The following is a 19,433-nucleotide window of genomic DNA, read 5'->3' on the forward strand; positions in this document are numbered from 1 at the left end:
AAATGACTGGCATCACAGTGCAATTCTGTCACAAGGAAAAAAATAATTTCTCAAGGGTAGCATGAAACTTTCTTGACCGTGAGATCACCTCCTTTTGCTTTCTGCAGTCCCCTCCTCATTCATTATGCAGCCTTCATCCCCTTTGCTATGCAGCAGTTTCATTTCTCCCCAGAGAGTGAGAAGGAAGAATGTGAAAGTAATATTTGATCACTGAATTAAGAAAGATATCTTTATGAATTAACACAAGACATTTGAAGTGATACTATATGGCTTTACACCTCTTGTTTTGTTTCATTTCAGAGTTATTTTTGATTTTAGAAAGCAATTAAAAACAATCTCTATCAAACATCAGACATTATCAAACACGCACTTGTAAAGACCACAAGCAGTCCTAAAAAAAATTGAGATCCCTGCTTGGAATCACATGTGGAAGAGAAGAGGACGGAAGGAGAGAAATGTGATGTTACTAGAAAATACTGCAAATTAGGAACCCTGCGGTCTTGTCCTGGGAAGGGCTCCAGTCCCTTGCATAATTAGACAGCCTGCTCCCAGACCACGTCAGATCCATTTTACACTGTTCTTTCCTTCCTTGCCAGTGTCAGAGAATGAGCATCCTCATGCATGAATATGCATCTATCTTCCTGACATTGCCTTCTTTCCCCTACTAAACAAACAGCCCCTTGTCACATCTGCTTCTTTTCACTCACCTTACTGCTCACCCCCATCCAGCCCTCTTGTTAAAGTCCCAGCATCCCCATCCCATTATCATTCCTCAATCTCTTCCCTCATCTCTTGTCTCCCTGCTATGGCTCTTCTCAGTTTCTTTCCTTGTCCACCGAAGATCTCACCTTTTCTCCACTCATTCAGTTCTCAGTCTACCTACTGTTGAACTCCTGTGGAGATATTACACAATTTGTGTGATGAACTACAAGAGGACTGAAGAGTGGATAACTTGTAAACTTATCACTGCAGCTAGAATTTTGTTCTTCATCGACTTCTCTCTTTATAAATGACTCTATGGTCTCAATTCTCAGTCCCAGGCCTGAGTGTGTAAAGACACGTGTAATTTGCCTATTTGTAATTCCTACTTAGAAGCAAGTTCAGTGAAACATAACCAGCTTTGTAGATCAGCTGTTCCATTATGTTAAAAATTAAAACATCTTCCTTATTTCACAGCTACCTCAAAGAAAAGAACACTGTGACTTAAACAGACTTTGAGTGGATATTCACCCAGCCAAAATCCCCGTAGTATGCTCAAGTTTAGCAGTTTTATTAAACTCCAAAAAAATAACATCTTCTCTTGGGACAAAAAACATTTTTTTTAATACAAAGCCACTTATCCACAAGCCTGGTGAAGTGGAATGGAGTGAAGTAGAATGGCTTTGCATGGCGTGGCGTAGAATAGAATAATTCAGCTGAAAGGGTCTTTAAAAGATCATCAGGTCCGACTGCCTGATTACCTGAGGGTTATTACAGGCATTATCCAAATGGTTCTCAAATGACAGGCATGGGGCAGCAACCACTTCACTGAGAAGCCTGTTTCGGTGTCTGACCACTGTCACTGTAAACAAATTTTCCCTACTATTCAGTCTGAATGTCCCCTGATACAGTTCTGTGCCATTATTTTCTGCATGTACCCAATTTATCTAATTCTACTGACATCATTTTATTTATTTTACTTTACTGAGAGTTAAATATATGCTACACATGAAGGAATAGGGCATGCCTTAGGTCTAGCAAATGTATGGCCTCTTTAAATGTTAGAGAGGGTACACATCTGTTACAAGATAATATTTCATCTGAGACATAGAACTGATAACCATCTCATTCAAAAAGTTTGTTACTGAAACAAGCATGAGCTTATAGCTATCCATAAATCTGTAAGGATCTACTGTCTGTGTGTTATTCTATCACTGTGGTCTTAAAGGCAAGCACTGTCACTTACAACTGATGGTGATTCCAAGTTCCACATTATGCTTCTTTGGTAGTTTTACGTGAAACGTTCCACTGCTTGGTATAACTGATTCTGTTAAAAAAAAAAAAAAGAAAAAAAAAAAGAAAAAAAAAAAGAAAAAAAAAGAAAAAAAGGAAAAAAAAAACCTTTAAATGTTAAATAATTTATAAGACATAGCAATTCTCATTTCATGGAATGACACATGTAAGTTAATGAAATCACATCAGCATTACGAGTCAGCAGGAAATGTGGGTGCTGAAGTGAAAGAAGTAGGACATACAAAGTATGATTTATACCTCTATTGGTAATTTCACAGTAACTCAATTTATTTTCCTAAGGTTTAACTGAATTTATGGAGATTGCACAGACCAGCAGTCAGCTGAGACTGTGTGATTTTAGCTGGTATGCAATTTTTGTGAGTGTACATGAAAATTTTAGGACTGGCAGATAGATTTTAATTACAAGGAAGGCAGATCAAGTCTTCAGAATTTCAGTTCTTTGTTGCCGCAGGTCTAATATATTTTTAACTGTTTGCAAAGACAGCTGCCATGGATTTCACATCCACTGGGAAGAAACAGATGAAAACATCACTAATGAAGAAGCATCTGAAGCTGACAGAGCCAAAAAAAAAAACCCCACACAGCACTGCATTTGAACTCTGACTTTCTGCAGTGCTGCTTCTAAAAGTCTGGGCCTTGGCTTGAAAAGAGGGTCAATCAAAATTAAAGCTATGTAGGTATACAAACATACATGTTGCAAGAGAGTCTTCTAATCAGAAGTCTGTTATGGCATAAATGGGAAATACCCAAGTCAGGGAACTGAAACACAAACCTTACTGCCCCTGTGACGTCAGGTATACTTAAATGTCATTTTTTTTGTTATTTTGCTACTTACTTTTTAATATTCCATTTCCTCTATATGCAGATGTACATGTTATATTTGGCCTTTTCTCATTATTTATTTATTTATAGTATACTAAATGTACACATACTAAAAGATCACAAAGAATTGCAGTAAGAACATTTAGCCTGCTTTTGACATCATGATTTATAGTACCATTAACAGTAACTATACAATGGAAAATACAGCACATCCAACACTGTCATGACTTCAAAGAAGCTACTGTCAGATGAGCACATAAGTCTTAAAAGTTTTTACTATTTACACAGTGGGGTAATGCACATACATTAAGTGTGCTTGCTTGATTTACACAATTTGTGGTTACATAGGCATATTCTGTATGCTTAAATACATCACAGAAGAAAGAAAAGACAGTAGTAATAATAAAGGTTCACCAGTAATATTAATGACTTTTCTAGCTTTTACTACTGCAATTTCTACAGTTTTATTTAGATTGCTGATTTAAGACAGTGTTAAGTGAAACTCTCCAGGATTTTCGGCTTACCCATCCTACTATAATACTAGTAACACACTGTCTTGTAACACATTTCATTAGCTGGCCAGTAGGGGACTTGTCTTGGCAAAGCAGAATATTTCTATCTCAGGGCAGAAACACGTCTGGAAATAACTCAGAAAAGAAACTGTCACCTTTCTAAGGACTTGTCATTTCTATTTGTGTTCTGAAGCATGCTGCAGGGCTACGTGGAATGAGAAAGCTGCACAGAAAGACACGTTTCATATAGGTCATTTGAAAACTCAGTGGCATGTCTGAGAAGAAAGTCCCCATCTTTGATACCTAACACTTGCAATATACTTGGGATTTATTCCTGTGCTTTTCTTGCAAGACAGAATAACAGTATATTCATACCTGCAACATCAAATTCTATTTCCAAAGTGACCTTGTTGGTGATGGAGGAGTCTCTGAGCAGTTGATTGGCCTCATCAAAAGTGCTGTCTTCTGTTGGGATACCGTTTATTGCCACTATTCTGTCACCAATTTGCAGGACCCCGCATCTTGGTACACAATGACATAAAACAATCATCAGATGTGCGTGTTACCAGAACCAGAAACAGCAAACATACTCAACCTAACCTCAAAGAAGATATGGCAGAGCAGCACCACAGTCTGCCCACACACTGGGAGATGATACCAGCTGCCACTGCCACTCTGCATCATGACACTACCAGCACGGGCTGTGCTTTTCATGTGTCAGGAACTAGGAGGAGTATGGTCACAGCTTGGTGCCTCCACTCCACCCATGGACATCGCCTCTGGCTCTGCTCCCAGGCTGCCGGTGTTGCAGCTCTGCCATGGTTGTTCAGAGCTGCCTATGCAACTCCTATTGTTCTGCATGATCTTGTGGCATGATTAACAACATACATAAAAATGCAATTGAAATGTTGCAAGGAAATAATTACTAAGTCCAAATTCTGGTATTTTCTCAGATTTTGTTAGGTATCAAAACTTAACAGAATGGGATGTGGCTTCCCATCGTTGCACACTGAATTGTTTTTATTTGGCTTTTAATATCTTCTTAGCTTTTGGATGAACATAGCTTCCAGTTTCCTACTGGAGGACTCCTCTGGATGATAAAAGCACTGGTGCTTGTCATTCTTCTTATGGCTGATCAAGCATATGAAATATCATTGTCAGAACTGACAGTTCATTACTTGTCGCTCTTCCATGGAGCAAGACCTTGCAATTTCTCACAAATTGAAAGCAACAAGCCCAAACCACCCCAAGGAATGCTCACCGAAATGCACTTAGCAGCCATCTAGAAGAACCTCACCTTTCTGCTGGACTGTCAGACTCGATATAGGAAATGAGAGGTGGAGAAGACAAGGTCTCAGTAGCAAACACGCTACCCTGGAGCTGTATCCCAAACCCTACTATGGGGTCAGCTGTCAGCACTACTTCTGTGGTTTCTGTGTGGACGACCTGCCCGGCCAAACCAACAGTGCTAGAGGCTAAAGACACTACAAAACAGAGCAGACCAGGAGGAAAGACTTTCAAACATGGCAGAAATTTCATTGCTCTTTGAAAAAAACTGATCTGTACAATAAAGCTAGTCAACAAAATATCTCTTTTAAATTTAATTTAGGCTATGGTTTATAAATGAAATATAAACAGTTAGGACTTAAGAAAGAATAGAAAACATCTGGTTATATGTGATAATGCAAAAAGATAGTTTATGAACTGACCAAAATACATTTGTTTGACATCCCCACCCAAAAACCACATAACATCTCCGAACTCTGGTTGCATTAAGGATAAGAGAAGTTTTCCACAGTAGCTAAGGGATTTGAAGGCATAACCCCAGCTGTTATTTAGGTTGATTCCCATGAGCTCTTTTGAACATCTCACAGCAATGCAATGTTTTTAGCAATAAGGCACACGCTCCAGTCTTGCTTACAAGAAAGAATTCCTTTTTCTTGCACACTTTCTTGTACACATCAACTTGCACACGTTTACTATGTGTCAGCAATATGCTAGGCTATCTGGGTAATGCAGGTTGAACCAGCCTCTCTGTTTTAGCAGCCTGAAACTCTAAAGAGATTGTGAGAAAAAAAACCCCAACTTCTATGGGACCTCTCAAAGGAACTGGGGAACCCTTCTCTGAAAAACACAGGCATCTACTTCTGCATTTTCAAGATTCCTGTACTCTCTATATAGTCCCTTTCTCTATTCTTATCCTGAATAGGAAGTATGGCAGAATAAATCCAATAAAATTAACATTGATATTCAATGCAACTACCTATGAAAGAAAAATGGTTTTTGTTTGCTTGTTTGCTTTACATCTCCCTAAAAGTCTTTCAATTCCCAAAGTGACAGAATACTTTCACTGCGCCATACACAAAAAGTTAGATTTTATTCGGTTCCTGTTACAGCACTGTAATGATAATCATTAGTGCTCAAGAAGATTTTTAATATTCTCATGTCATGAACCTGTGCTATCACCTCTCTAAACTTCCTCAAGACCCACCATTGCCTGCATTAGTTACCAAGAATTACATAAAAGCTCATATTTCTGTTTGTTTTTCAAATGTTTTTTCTTTTCTTTATGTATGGAAGAAAAAAGCTCCTTGTTTTTACATTACAGATAAGACTAGCAGAGTTATACAAAGATTACTGAGATTCTGTGAGTATTTATGTGGAACTACAAGTATTGGACTTGCTCTGAAGTAGCAACAAGTCTGACTAATGTGGCACAGTCAGCAATGATGATTCCAAAAGTTTCACTTGGCAAAATCATATGAGTTTCAGTTTTCTCCATACAAAGCTACTTTCATTAATACAATTGACTCTGAAACCTACCGTATTTTCCTTACTAAATTACTGTGAATTCTCACATTTCTTGTATTATTTTTCCTTGGTAAGAATACTATGTTATTTTTCTTATTCAGTAGATTTGTTCTTATTGTTTCCTTCATCTACACTGAGTAAGATACGCTCATTTCCAAAAGAAAATAATAATCTGTTCTTAGACATGGCCATGAGGTTTAGCATTTCCTGCATTTGAAACTTTGGTTTATCAAGCCCTCAACACCGCAATGGCTAAAATATGGCTCTAGAAGAGTTAATAATATGAGAGTTAATAATAATAGTTTCCCTAACCCATCTTCCAGAAATATCAAAATTTAGGGTGTTTAAGGCCAGAAAAGTTCCACTCTTCATGTCTTTAAGACCATACAAGAATTCCTTGTTAGCTGAACCCTTGTTTCTTCTCATCTATGTTTCCATTTCTCCTGTGCAACAGGCATATAGATAAAGCTAACTTGCTTGCTGTTTTTCTAATGCCCTACCAGGAACTTAAAGATCTCATACCTTCTATTGAAATTTTTAGGTCAGTTGTTTTAATTTAAATTGTGAAATTAAGTTAATGCTTGTGGGATTTAAAATTCACCCTGACAAATATTTTGATGATGAGGACACTTGCAAGTGACCATTAGGAACTCCTCCCACTCCCGAAGTAACAAAACCAGAAGATATGAAAATACTCTCTCCAAACAGCATGACGAAAAGCTATCTACCAACTCTCTATGGAACATCATGGATACCCAAAACCATGGCTTAAAACTTGTTGAAATTTGTAATTCAACAATGAGTGCAGCAAGAAACACTGCCTTGTTTCTTAATACATGCGAAGCCCCAGTTACCAGGGAGCAACCTTTGCCAGGAATCCCAGTGCTTTAAAAATGGTGCATGAATGGCCACAGTGAACCCTGTTTGCTAGTGATACAGGGTGCACTTTAGCATACTTTTTTTTGTATCTGATTCTTAGTGACAATTATAGGGGCTGGTTTACTATATGATATGCAGTATGTAAATCATACTATTGAATGTGAAGGTTATGTACTTGTTATTTTTATTCCTGCAGCTGTAAGAGAAGCAGAACCTTATCTTATCAAAGGTAAGTAAGTATAGAGTGTCCCACTTTGAGCCTTGGAAAATAGAAATTGTTCTTTGTTCCTCCTGCTTGCAGCTGGCTTAGATGTGATGAGAAATATACATTCCTAGTAACTATCAAGTAAGTTGGTATAAATTTATGTCTGACTTTCAAGTATTATTACAAATACCTCAGGATTTAAGTTTTAACCAAATAATAGTCTATGCATTTTTACAATGATTACCATTTAAAACTAAAAAAGCAGAGGTAGAATAAAGATGGGAAACAAGTGGCGTAAATAAAGCACATGACAGCAGGGCATGCCTTCAATTTATACAGCCACGTAGTTGGAAAGATCTGCATAACTAATGCGATGACTGCAACTCCTGGCCATAAAAGTGCTGTAAACCTTCTGTACCATCATGCTTCGTCATCATAAATTTTGGAATGATCACTTTAATTTATGCAGCTTTTCCTAAATAATTGGCAATATAAACTTTATAGCACTTCTCATCAATACATCCTTTTCTTCCCAAATGCCATCCAAAAAGATTTACTGTTACCTTAAAAAAAAAACACCTTGAATTATTAACAACAATAAAAGGATCACTAAAATTAAGAGAACGTGCTATTCCTTTTCTATGAAAAGGACAGCAGTCAACGCTACCTGGCTTTCATGAGTCTCCCACAAAGGGAGAGGAGTAAGGTTTGTCAAGTCTCGTTGATAGGTGGTGGAAAGGTACAGGACCAGTCTTTCTCTGTCATGGTCACTTGTAGCACATTTAGTCCACTGAGCATCTCTTAATCTGGTTGTTATTGCAGTCACAAGAACAGGTAGAAGTCTAGCAATAGAGTAAGGAATTCCGTATGGGCTGAAAAGCAAGCTCACAGACAGGGCAAGCAAGCCTGGGTGGCCAGCCAGTTCCTCTAAAGTTATCTCTGATTCACGATTGCTAAGGGAATCACTGCTTATAGTGAAACTTAGTCAGACTTTGCCCATCCAGTGACTGGACTAGTTCCATGTATTTCTCAGTGCTGCATATTCAGATCTCATGATCAGGCAGATGCAGAATAAACCTCTCCACAATAAAGCCTATTCTAAAATGTCCTGGCTAGAGATTTGTTTAATCATTGCAGACCCTCATCTCCAGAGACTTCTGACTTTACGAACATCTGAGGTGGGCTGCAGTGCTTATGTGACTGTCTCATTTTAATCTAATATTACTGACCTTGCTTGAGCCTTTGCAGGACAACAAATTGCAGGGTACTGAATGAAAAATATCTGAAAAATCCAGCCTTAGTAACAGATGTCTCCAAGATGCATGATACTAAAATTACAAAATGGTTAACAGGCCTTTGTTGTAGACAACCGTTACAATAGAGCACAGGCTAAGAACTGTATTTTGCATCCAGCATTATTTTATTATTCAAATTAATTAGTGTAAGTGTAAAACTACTACTGTTTCTCATGGGGGAAATGTAAGAGCTGGACTTCTACTGATTTCATAGAATGGATGGACATGCTATCTCCCCATGACATCAAAGGATGCATTAGAAGGTATCATGTCAACAAATGAGTTGTCGGAATAAAATAAAAGATGCATGTAAATGTAAGGTTATGCAAAAATATTTGCTTTACAAAAGAAATAAGAACAAGCAAACAATAACAAAAAAAAGCAAGATTGCAAAACCTCAGTTCCTCTCTCAAATTCTTCCTCTCATTTCCATAGTGCCTGGGCTTGGTTGGAGACTGCTGCTCTGCTCTGACCATGGGAAATCTTTAGTACAGGGCAGCAGCAATGTAATATGCAGAAGTTCTGTTTTTCCAGAGTGGATCTGAGAGCATTATTAGATGTATCAGATGGTTACAAAGCATTCTGCACTTCCTTGTTCTGAAGAAACTGAGCTGAAGCTGATGCTGAAAGTCACAGGATGACATATAAGCAAAAGGAGAGACAGCTCTTAATGGAGCCTGGGAAACTGTGCATTTATACGACGTGCTCTTGGCCCAGTGTATACTTCCCAATATACCAAGTGGAACAGACTGAAATATATTCATTCTGGTTTGCGAAATTACTGACACATGGGAAATTCATGCTTTGAATTTCAGAGAGTAGCCAGAGACAATTATTTAGTTTTCACTGTTATTTGTCACTCTTTCTCACAAAAATGATTGTACCTGATGTGGTGTAGATGATAACATCAGAACTACCAATAAGGCACAGTGGCAAGCTCTTCTCATTTTGTAATATGATAGCTGAACTTACCAGCAATCTCTTTTAGACTGTTCAGCTATGAATTTTATTCCCCAGTGAAAATGGGAAGATTTGAAAAAGGAATTTGAAAATTGCTTCAGTAACATCATGACAAACCATTGCAGGATCGACTGAAGGAAATATTGCTTTATGTATTCCAGATGAGATAGTTCAGCCATACGGCCTCTACTTATCACATTTTAGCTTTGGAAAAATATTTTTATGCTGACTTTTCCCCACATCTAAAAGAAACACCAATTGTTCTCTTTTCTGCCTAACATAAATTAATTAAAGTACTTTGTACCTTTCTTCTGCATCTTCCCCCTCCTCCACCCATTATTGCACATTTTGAGCAGTTGCTGTTACCACCTACAGGAGCTTTTGAAGTCCTTCTTTTTCATCCTCCGCCTCATCATTGTCCCACGTGGGCTGGTGGAGTAGAGGCTGCGAGGTAAGGTCCCCATGTTCAGGGAACTCAGGCTGTATGCACTCATGGAGGTAGGAGAGAAGGATGAAGACACCAAAGCTGCTGTAAGAAATCAAACACTTGGCAAACAGCACTCAGCCTTCACAGAAGAGTGCGGCACATGCCTATAACTCATCAGTGAATCAAACAATGTGTATGATGCACAGGAACAGTTTGTGCATTTCTGATAACAAAAACATTGAACTGCATAGGTGACCCTGGATAGAAGTACAGCAAGCATATAACGAAAATACCTGCTGGAAGCTAACAAAGATACTGTAGATAGAGAAATTACATTCATAATACACACCTTTCTTCAGGACAAGTATGTTAAATCAAAATTTTCAACATATATCCATGAACTGATGCAGACTACTATATCTAGATATACTGAGGTTAGAAACGTCTTTTTGTAGTAGGTAATTTCTGACAAAATATTTGTAAGGTATGTTTTGCATGCAAATATTGCATTTTATATACACTACACAAATCTACTGATCTACTCATAGAGCAGAAGAATGAGTTCATCAAGAATTGCCAAGCCTTTTCCTGCCTACAAAGGATGTCTTGTTACAGAAAGAAAAAGGCATAAAATGTCAGAAATAACCTTAGCATGGCTATGAAAAAGTGCAGCATCCATATAACTGAAAAGATTTTAGTGCCTGAAATGAGAAAACTATGAGTAAAAGAAGAGGGAAAGGAGGAAGAAGAAGAGGAGAGACTACATCAGCAGGAAAAGGAGTGGAACATTACGAAGGTTTTTTTGAGGAGACGTTTTCTGGAATTTCATTGCTGGCATCCTGCAATGGTCAGGGTGGTAGGTGTTATAATGGTGGTAGGTGAGGAGAACGCTGTGGCTGTTGGCACACGAATCCCAGGTATGTTGCCTGTTGCTTCCTTGAACCTTCACTGCCCACATGAGGGGATGATGGAAAATCAGAAAACAAAAGGACCAGAGAAGAGGGAAAGGTAACTGAATTACATAAACAAACAAAAAAGTACAAAAATGAAAATGAATTGAAAATAATATAAATGAAATAATAAATAACCTGGTCTTGTCTTCTTACCAGGAGGTGCTATCTTGGGGAACAAAAGTAATGTATCTTCTCAGAATAAATACTTTTGATTGTTTGCTTGTTTGCTTGTGTTCCTTTTTTAAAAGATTAGTTTCTAAGTTCCTTCTGGCTTTAGGAGCTAAGGTTGAAAATTTCTTTAGAAAATATTAAAGTATCATATATGATCACTAACTGAAGATTAGTAAATCTCTAAGTTCAGATACCATACACACAATATTTGACAGTCATTTCAGTGTACTGCATCAATATTTTAATTTTGACAGCATATACTATTACTAGATTACTCTATGCCACAACATCCCTAGCCCAGCAGCACAAAAATGCCACCCTGAAGCCTCATTAAAAAAAAACAACAAAAACCAACAAAAATCTAGAGCTCTTATTTGTTATTTGGATATGTAATTTTTTCTTTTAACTTAGTCTTCAAAACTTTAAAATATGTTTTTCTGGATAAAATTTGAGACAGGGTTTGATTGCTGATTCTAAGTATGGAGAGTTCATATGCCAAAGATGAAGGCCAGTACTTACCAAGAGGACAGTAAGTACTTCAGCTGATGTGTCAAATATTAAAAGAAAATGACTGAAACTCCACTTCATTAAATAGGCTGGTCATTATTCAACTCAATGTAGTTCTTGCTGAACCACAGTGGAGCACTACAGAAACTGCTCACTGAATTTTTGTCTTAAAAAAAAAATAAAAATAGAAAAGAGAGGTACACCCATATGGAGAAACCTAAGCTATTACCTTTGTCCCATCAACTGTATCACCTATAAGGCTGCAGGCACATAGCAACCCCATACTAGACTTTAACAGTAGTCTGAAGTCTGTCATTTTAGGTTGGAGCCACTTTGTGTTTATATCTTGAGCCATGACACAGAAAGGGGAAAATGGAAGCTGCTGCAGCAAGCATCACACAGTGCCAGAAGGAAAGCTATAGTTTTGTTTCACTTCATACCACGGGAACAATGATTTGTTAATTATTAGAATATATTAACCATTTGCTGACTAAAAAGCCAGGCCTGACACAACACTGAAGAGTACATGAGGGAAAGGAGAGCACAGGGGCCCACTCCATCCTCATGGCCTCACGGCTGGGGCTCCATGGGCCCTGGCATGATGTGGCCTAGTCCCAGGTCAGGGTGCCCTGGACCTGCATCCTTCCCTGAGGGCACCCCCTGTCCCCACCCTCTTGGAGCTGCTCTGATAGGTGCTTGAACCAAAGGAATTCATGTTTTAATATTTATTTTCCTCAACAGGTAACAAATGAGGTGAGGGTGTCTCTAGAAGAAAGTGTGCATGGGATGCTAGCGGCTTACACTGGCTGGTCTGCCTCTCTGAGTGCCTCGACCTCAATGACTTCAGAAAATATCACACATCAAACAAGAAAAAAATCCCAGAAACAGCGGCCTGATGATGCACTGTGTATCTTACAGGCTTATCGTATCTTCTCAAAGGAAAATATCTCTCTGATTATGTACACAGGCATCAAGATTTCTGGATTTAACTATGGTATAAAAATTAAGATCTGATAAGAACAACGTGGCCAGGTGGATTTTCATTATTTTCAAGTTGCTGTGAGCCTTGTTTAATTAAAAAGACTGCTTCCAGCAGGAAGTCATCTGGTAGTCTTTGATTTTTTTTTCATGTTTTATTTTCATACTGAGAATAGAGATAAAAATGTCCTACAAAGCAGTCAGGTACACAAATTCAGTTTGCTCAGCTTGTAGAAGGATAATCCCAGCTCAACAAACATTCTGTAAAAGGAAATCCTATCATGTGCAACAGTAGTAATTTACTAGTAATTTGAGCCATTCTAACCCAGGGTTGTATGCAGCTAACATAAAACTAATGGGGCAGCAAGAGAAATGAATATTATCAGCACAGTGGAAAGGAAAAAAAAAAAAACCACAAAACAAAAAACCACACACACAAAAAAAAAAATCTGATCTTTTATAGTGTTCTCCATTTTATTTTAGGGCTGAAATTTCAATTTATTTTATATACTGACTTCCCTGCCCATTTTAAATTCCTAACGTGTTCCCAGAAGTCCAATAACTGAGCTCAACAGATACAGTCTTAATGACTCAGCTTATCCCAGATATATAAAAGAAGCTTTTCAAATTCTGCAGCATCTAGGCCATACCACACCTGATGAAAGGTTGTTTCCAAAAGTATTCTTGCTTCCATAAAGCATATTACCTCCTGAATTTGTTGTGATACTGGAGCAGCACCACCTGGTGAGGGGCTGGAAAGGGCTGTAAAAATTCTAATCATGTATGTCAGCTTACTTAAGAAAACAACTTTATTACTGTAGGTAGATTTTTCCCTAAAAGATACACTTACATCATTTTTGCAGATCCCCTTGATATGATTTTTTTAACAACTAGTTTACAAGCCCAGCATGGCAAGAACACTGATTTATCAAGTAACCTCACTAGTTGAAGGCAACTAGCAGATTAACAACACTTCAAATTTTCACTAAGAAGCAAAACGCTTCAGGAAATACAGTCATCTAAACAAATCTTTGGCCCCAGAACTCATCTTCCCAAAAGAAACCCTATTAAAATGGCCCAAATTTGAATGTGCGGTATCTCTGCTATAAAAAAGGGAGGATCTGTTTGTAGCATGCTGTCAAAAGTGAAAAGGAAATATATCACAAAATTTGTTCTCTGTATTCTGCAGTTTCACTCCCTGCTTCCTCAAAGGAGCCGAACTGAAAAGGGGAAAGAGGTGCAGTTAACTAATGGAATAACGCGGTATTGCAAGGGTTACTTTTTGCTCACCCTAGGACGAACTAGAATCTCCTCAACAATAGTTCAATATCCACCACTCTGGCAAACTGACTAGAGCATTTTTTTTTCCAGGGACAGCCTGGATAGTAGATAGATGTCCAAAAACATTTATCAACACTAAAATTTCTAGGCTTTGGAAATCTTGTGTAGGTCTACAAGAGGCAGAGGCACAGTATAAGCTTTTAAGCTCAGAAATTGCTGCCACTCACTCATGCTCTAACATAGGCACCTATTCTCTGTGGATTTGATAACCTTTGTTACTTCTTAGACATCCATTATTCTGATATTTTACACTGAATTTATGAATACTGTGAATTATCCACTTTTTCAAGATTAGTTAGAAGACAAGACAGGTAGCCTCCATTTTCAAACTTCAAATGCTATTTTATACATATTTGATTTGAAAATGGAAAGCTATTCTCTTTAAGCGTGTTGTTATGAAACAGGCAACATGGTGAAAAAGGGCTGGGATCTTGGGAACTGTTCCCAAACAAACCTTTTTCATAAGAACTGCCAATGCACTCATGAAGCAATCTCAGAAGTATTTTTAAAAGATGATGGCAATAAATAATAATCCAATAACAAGAGAAAATAATTATTTTTGAAGCATTTTAAGGGAGAAAAAGTCTATCACTGGACAGGTTATAACTGATTATGAATTCAATATGCTGAAAAGAAGTCAATCAGTGTTCCTCCCTTCCTTCTCTAGTTTAAAGAATCAACTCAGAGAATCATCCACTGAAGTCCGTAGTTATCCCCTCAGTGATTACAACATTAGAGTCAATAGGTGTCTGTATGTACATTTACAAGTATGCATTGATCAGTAAAACATTTCTTTTTCTATCTGTAGGAACTCAGAGGGTACATTAAGACTGAGAAAACATAGAGCTGCTCAGAAACTGCAGAAGCATAACCTGGGGAGCTGAAGCAACATCTACAGACACGACCGCTATCATAGCTTTCTTGGCCATACAGCAAGTGCAGGCAAAGTAAAAGACAGGAATATAAAGTGGAATTTGGTGTTACAGATTTTCTTACCATGCTCTGGACCTTTCAGTGCTAGCCGTGTCTGGTGGTGAGGAAGTATCTCAAGTTTCACATTATCCGCTGCATTAGCAAGAAACTGTGTTGCTTCTGCCAGCGTACAGTACTCCATGCTGGTACCATCAATGGACAGAATATGGTCTCCTACGTGTAATGCACCACATCTATATAAAAGGGGAAAAACTCAGTATGATCAGGTATGCTCTCTGCTGGGAAAATGAGTTTTACTGCCTTCAAACTGGTCATGACAACTATGAGCGTTTTCTTTCTTTTTCGGGAGAGATTTGTGTTTTGTAGGCATTGTCACTGGTGAGACTTTATATCTATTAGTACAAACCTTAAAAACAATTCAGTTAATACAGCATATGCCAAGACATCACTCACAGAACTGCAATGGGGTAGCTGACTACTAAAATATATGCAAATGGCGGCAGAATAAATGAGAAGAACTTAAGGAGACTCAAATAACTTGGTCACATATCCCTCACACAAGCACCCAGTTCATCATTTTTTGAGTTACAGTTCAAACATTTATTAGTACAAAAGCTGTAAATGATGATGAAATTATGCAGTAGTCAAACAAATAATGAAACCAGGGCTAGCATGGCGACTTAAGGAATTGGGTGGGGAGGGGGCTATCTGCTAAATATTGCTGCACTCAAGAGACTGGCTACTGGATGAGTTGAGAAATGCAAACACAGCAGTCAGCATCCCGACGTACCAGTCAAGTGGACAGCTCCTTTAATTGGTTACCCCCTGCGAAATGGGAAAAAACAGAGGGAGAAAATTAAAGCATCCTGCACCATTGAACTGGAGAACACCCCTGGATCAATGGCCGTCACTCTCAAAGTTTCTACTGTAGGGAAAAGCCCACAGAGGAGCTGTAGACTCACTGCTACAAGTGGGTGCTACCCAAAGCACCACTGTCAAAGAGGTGTTACAAGGTAGGGTGACTGGGAACATGCAGGAGGAATTTGCTGCTGAAACGTAATATTTAGGGAATTTTTAGATTGAGGTATGTATATAGAAACACACTGTATATGTAAAAACACACACACGCACACACACATACACAAAGATAAATCCCACAGCTCTGCTACAGCTTTAGAACACAAGGGAAAAATACTTGTATTTTTTCCCCTCTATTTTACATACCATCTGAGCTAAACACAGTAGAATGGGGTTTAAATGAAGTTGAAAAATTACAGCAAAATAACTCTGAAATACAGAAGCCAGTCTTCCTAATAACTCAATTGTATTCTAAAATGTCAATAAGAAAATCCAGACAGAAGTTCCATTTCACTGTAACACAAGAATAAATGGTATATTCTAAAATAACACTTCAAGGTTGCAAAGCCTTAAAATTTACTTCCCTTGACAGCTGTTCCATATTGTGAGCTTACTGTATGTATTCCAGTAGTGGTTTTGTTGTTGTTGCTGTTGTTTTGTTGTTTTTTTTCCTTAATATTAATTTCTTCTGCAGCATTACATTTAAGTCAGAACAAACCTCTAAACTCCTGTGTTGTACAGAGCAACCAACAGCCATGTATTACATTGGAACTGGCTTATGTCATTAAAAATTTCGTGAACTAGCTAACGTAAATGGTGCCCTGGAATTCTTAAACTCTGCAGTATGGAACAATGATCTGACAAAGTGCTGATTTTAAGACCTAGCAACCCTGATAGCATATGGCTCAGTCAAGTTCATCTAAATAAGGACAAGTTTCTTCAAAACAACACCAATTAAAGCAAAAAAGGGGAAAAAAAAATAAATTAAAAGAAAAATGCATGGATATGCAGTGTCAGCTCTATGTCACACTCACCTGTCTGCAATGCTTGCAGATTTGATTTTGTCTATGACAATGACCTGTTTGTTGCAACACATCGAAGTGGACAGTGCAACCCCAAGAGCAGCACCAGGAGTTTTGGCAACTTCAACAAGCAGTGGTCCAGATGCTGTTGAAACCGAATCTGTTAAGATTAGACAACAAAAATTGAGTACAATACCAATGTAGTCTTTATGCCATTTTCTTTTTTATTATTTTTTTTTCCCGAATAAAATTAAGTCTATTCTAATTTCTCTTATCAGACATTATGACACATGGAAAAATTCTGGAATGTCCCCAGTTTAGGCATGAAGAACTGTCATGGGATAAAGTACTGTTTTCCAACAGGTCACAAATAAATAGATGAGCAAACAGTCAAAAAAGAAAGCTGCTTCATAAATACCAAAATAAGGCAGTCAGTGATAGGGGTGAAGCATGTTCTGGAGACTGCCTGAGAATACTTACCAGTTGATACCCATCTATCAACAAATGACCTTAGTTACAATACAGTAAGTGAAGGAGTCCTGTAAGGATGTAAAAGGACTGTGGCAAAGTAAGTGATATGAGAAGACTTCAGAGATACTTACCATCAGAGTAAAAGAAAGTGTGTAAGTAGAGACATGCTGGAGTAAAGCTACCTGATGACGTACTATACAACAGTATCAATTCATGTACATGGAGTACTGGAGTCTGCTATAAGAACACAAGGAAAATGTACAGCTGCGACATCTCTCAAAAGCTGTAAAAAAGTTGCAGATGGAGCATGGAAAAGATAGGGATCAAGGTACTCCATATAGTCTAGAACCTAAAAAATGAGTCCAAAAATGTCATCCTGCCGCAGAAAAGTAAGACTGTGAAGCTGTATATTGCTGTACAAATGGAACAAGCTATATATGATGATACAACAAACAGTATGAGAATTTTAACTCCTAGTCATGCGAGGTGTTCTTCATAGCTGGAGAGTAATGCAGGTAAGTTGGACACAGACATGAAGAGAAAAACGTGCTTGGATGGAATAACATACAATACCAATAAAGCAACAGTTAAGAATTATAAAACACACTTTTCCCCCACAAATTCAGACAATTTTTACAACCCTCTCATCGTTTTTTTCCCTTGAGAGTTAGAAAGAGACACTCAATATTTTTGAAAGTGCCCATTAACTCTGAGCTATGTATTTCTGAGCCCAACTGGGGACTGACTTTTTAAAGGCTGAACTTCCACAGACACCACCAAAATAAGGTTCTCTATAAATCTGAACCAAACCATAAACTACGATCCCAAAAGAGAGTCCAACCAGAATCATCACTGTCTGGTACTTCAGGTACTAATAGATTTAAAGCTGGGTGAACGGCCCTTAGCAACTACCTGTCCTCCTCTGGTAATTAAAGGAGGAATCCTTACGGCAATCAAACTGATGTCTTAAATGCTCTGGTTTAGTGCCTAAGCTGGGCAGGGTGCACACAGCTGAATAAGCAGAGCACAATTTAAGAATTCCCAATTCCTGTGTTGAAGAACAGGGTTTTTTTTTCTTCTTGAAAATTTCAGTATTTTCTGGAACTACAAACAAGCTCATGTTTACAAATGTATGGGAAGAGGTCATGAAGGATGCTTGTCATGAGTACTGTGACAAAGGTTTGAACTCGGATGGATCCAGGAAATGATAAAACTCAAGTTGTTACTAATCATTACAGGTCCGTTCCTTAGCGATTGCCTTGAGGAGAGGAAGGGAAGCTATATATTCAAATGTAATCTGTCAAGAATGAATACATCTTTCAAGATGGTGCTACAGAATTATTTGAGAAACACAATATCAGCTTATGTCCCACCATTATTTCCCAGGTGCCTGTTAAAATGCACTGGGAAGGCAAAGCAAGAAAGACAGGATGAATAAATAGGATAACTACATTAGAGGAACCAGAAAAGAAGAAGTGGAGTGTGTCTAACTGTGGATAATAAACACAAGGAAGAGAAATCAGAGGGCAATAATCAAGCATACATTCCCTGACAGAGAGGGATTAGTTCATCATGTCGAAGTAAAGCATGGGTATGAAAAATGAATGATACAGGTATAAATTATTCATGTGTGAGGATGTTTCAGTCATTAAGATATTTACACCGTGACTGAAGCACTTACAGACTATGTTGATTTATTGGCTACATAATTACATAAGATATACTGATGAATGTTTGCATGAAAAATGCTCCAGATTTTTGATTTTGTTAATAATTTTTCTCACCTTTGAACACTGCATCTCAATCAGTACACGAGGCGTGATTAAAACCTCCCATAGGTTGCAGCACTGCTTTCTGCATGCTAATATGTTTCTTCTGTTAGCAAGCACGACAGCTTTTTTATTTGCTACCTTTAACCACTGGCAGCAGGAATTTCTTATGGGGTATAAACATGCTATACGACACATAAAAAGTTTTGTATGAAATAAGTGTGACAACCTCTGCTCACCTCAAACAATAATCACAACTTATTCTGAAGGTTAAAAGAAACACTGATTTCCAGTGGATGGGAAGCACACCTGGTCACTTTACATATCTTTGCTTATATACTCACAAACGTATGCATCTACTAACACTTGCATATCCTCATGGTGTAATCGTTAAATCCAGTCCAACAGCTGGGGGCTGCTGGGGGACACAAAAACACTTTGGGACTCCCACAGCAGGGCAGGCCAAAAAGAGAGCTACCTGCTTTAGGCAACAAAGAATATACTCG

At 38.0% G+C, this 19,433-nt stretch overlaps 1 protein-coding gene across 17 annotated transcripts in view; it reads right to left on the reverse strand.

The window, feature by feature from the left end:
• The window catches only part of GRIP1 (glutamate receptor interacting protein 1), a 297,390-nt gene that overhangs the window by 29,123 nt on the left and 248,834 nt on the right, over nucleotides 1-19,433 (reverse strand). For 8 of the 17 annotated variants that reach the window (XM_072327106.1, XM_072327157.1, XM_072327164.1 and 5 more), the window contains 6 exons: nucleotides 16,700-16,847; nucleotides 14,871-15,040; nucleotides 9,871-10,026; nucleotides 4,645-4,831; nucleotides 3,723-3,868; nucleotides 1,946-2,026 (listed from right to left, as the gene is read on the reverse strand). In XM_072327106.1, the coding sequence (XP_072183207.1) occupies nucleotides 1,946-2,026; nucleotides 3,723-3,868; nucleotides 4,645-4,831; nucleotides 9,871-10,026; nucleotides 14,871-15,040; nucleotides 16,700-16,847 (888 nt within the window). Of the gene's footprint in view, nucleotides 1-1,945; nucleotides 2,027-3,722; nucleotides 3,869-4,644; nucleotides 4,832-9,870; nucleotides 10,027-10,716; nucleotides 10,873-14,870; nucleotides 15,041-16,699; nucleotides 16,848-19,433 lie in introns of all 17 variants that reach the window. The other 9 variants (XM_072327202.1, XM_072327124.1, XM_072327098.1 and 6 more) reach the window with 3 other exon arrangements.

This window comes from Excalfactoria chinensis, chromosome 1, assembly GCF_039878825.1.
Source record: "Excalfactoria chinensis isolate bCotChi1 chromosome 1, bCotChi1.hap2, whole genome shotgun sequence".
NCBI classification, from domain to species: domain Eukaryota; kingdom Metazoa; phylum Chordata; class Aves; order Galliformes; family Phasianidae; genus Excalfactoria; species Excalfactoria chinensis.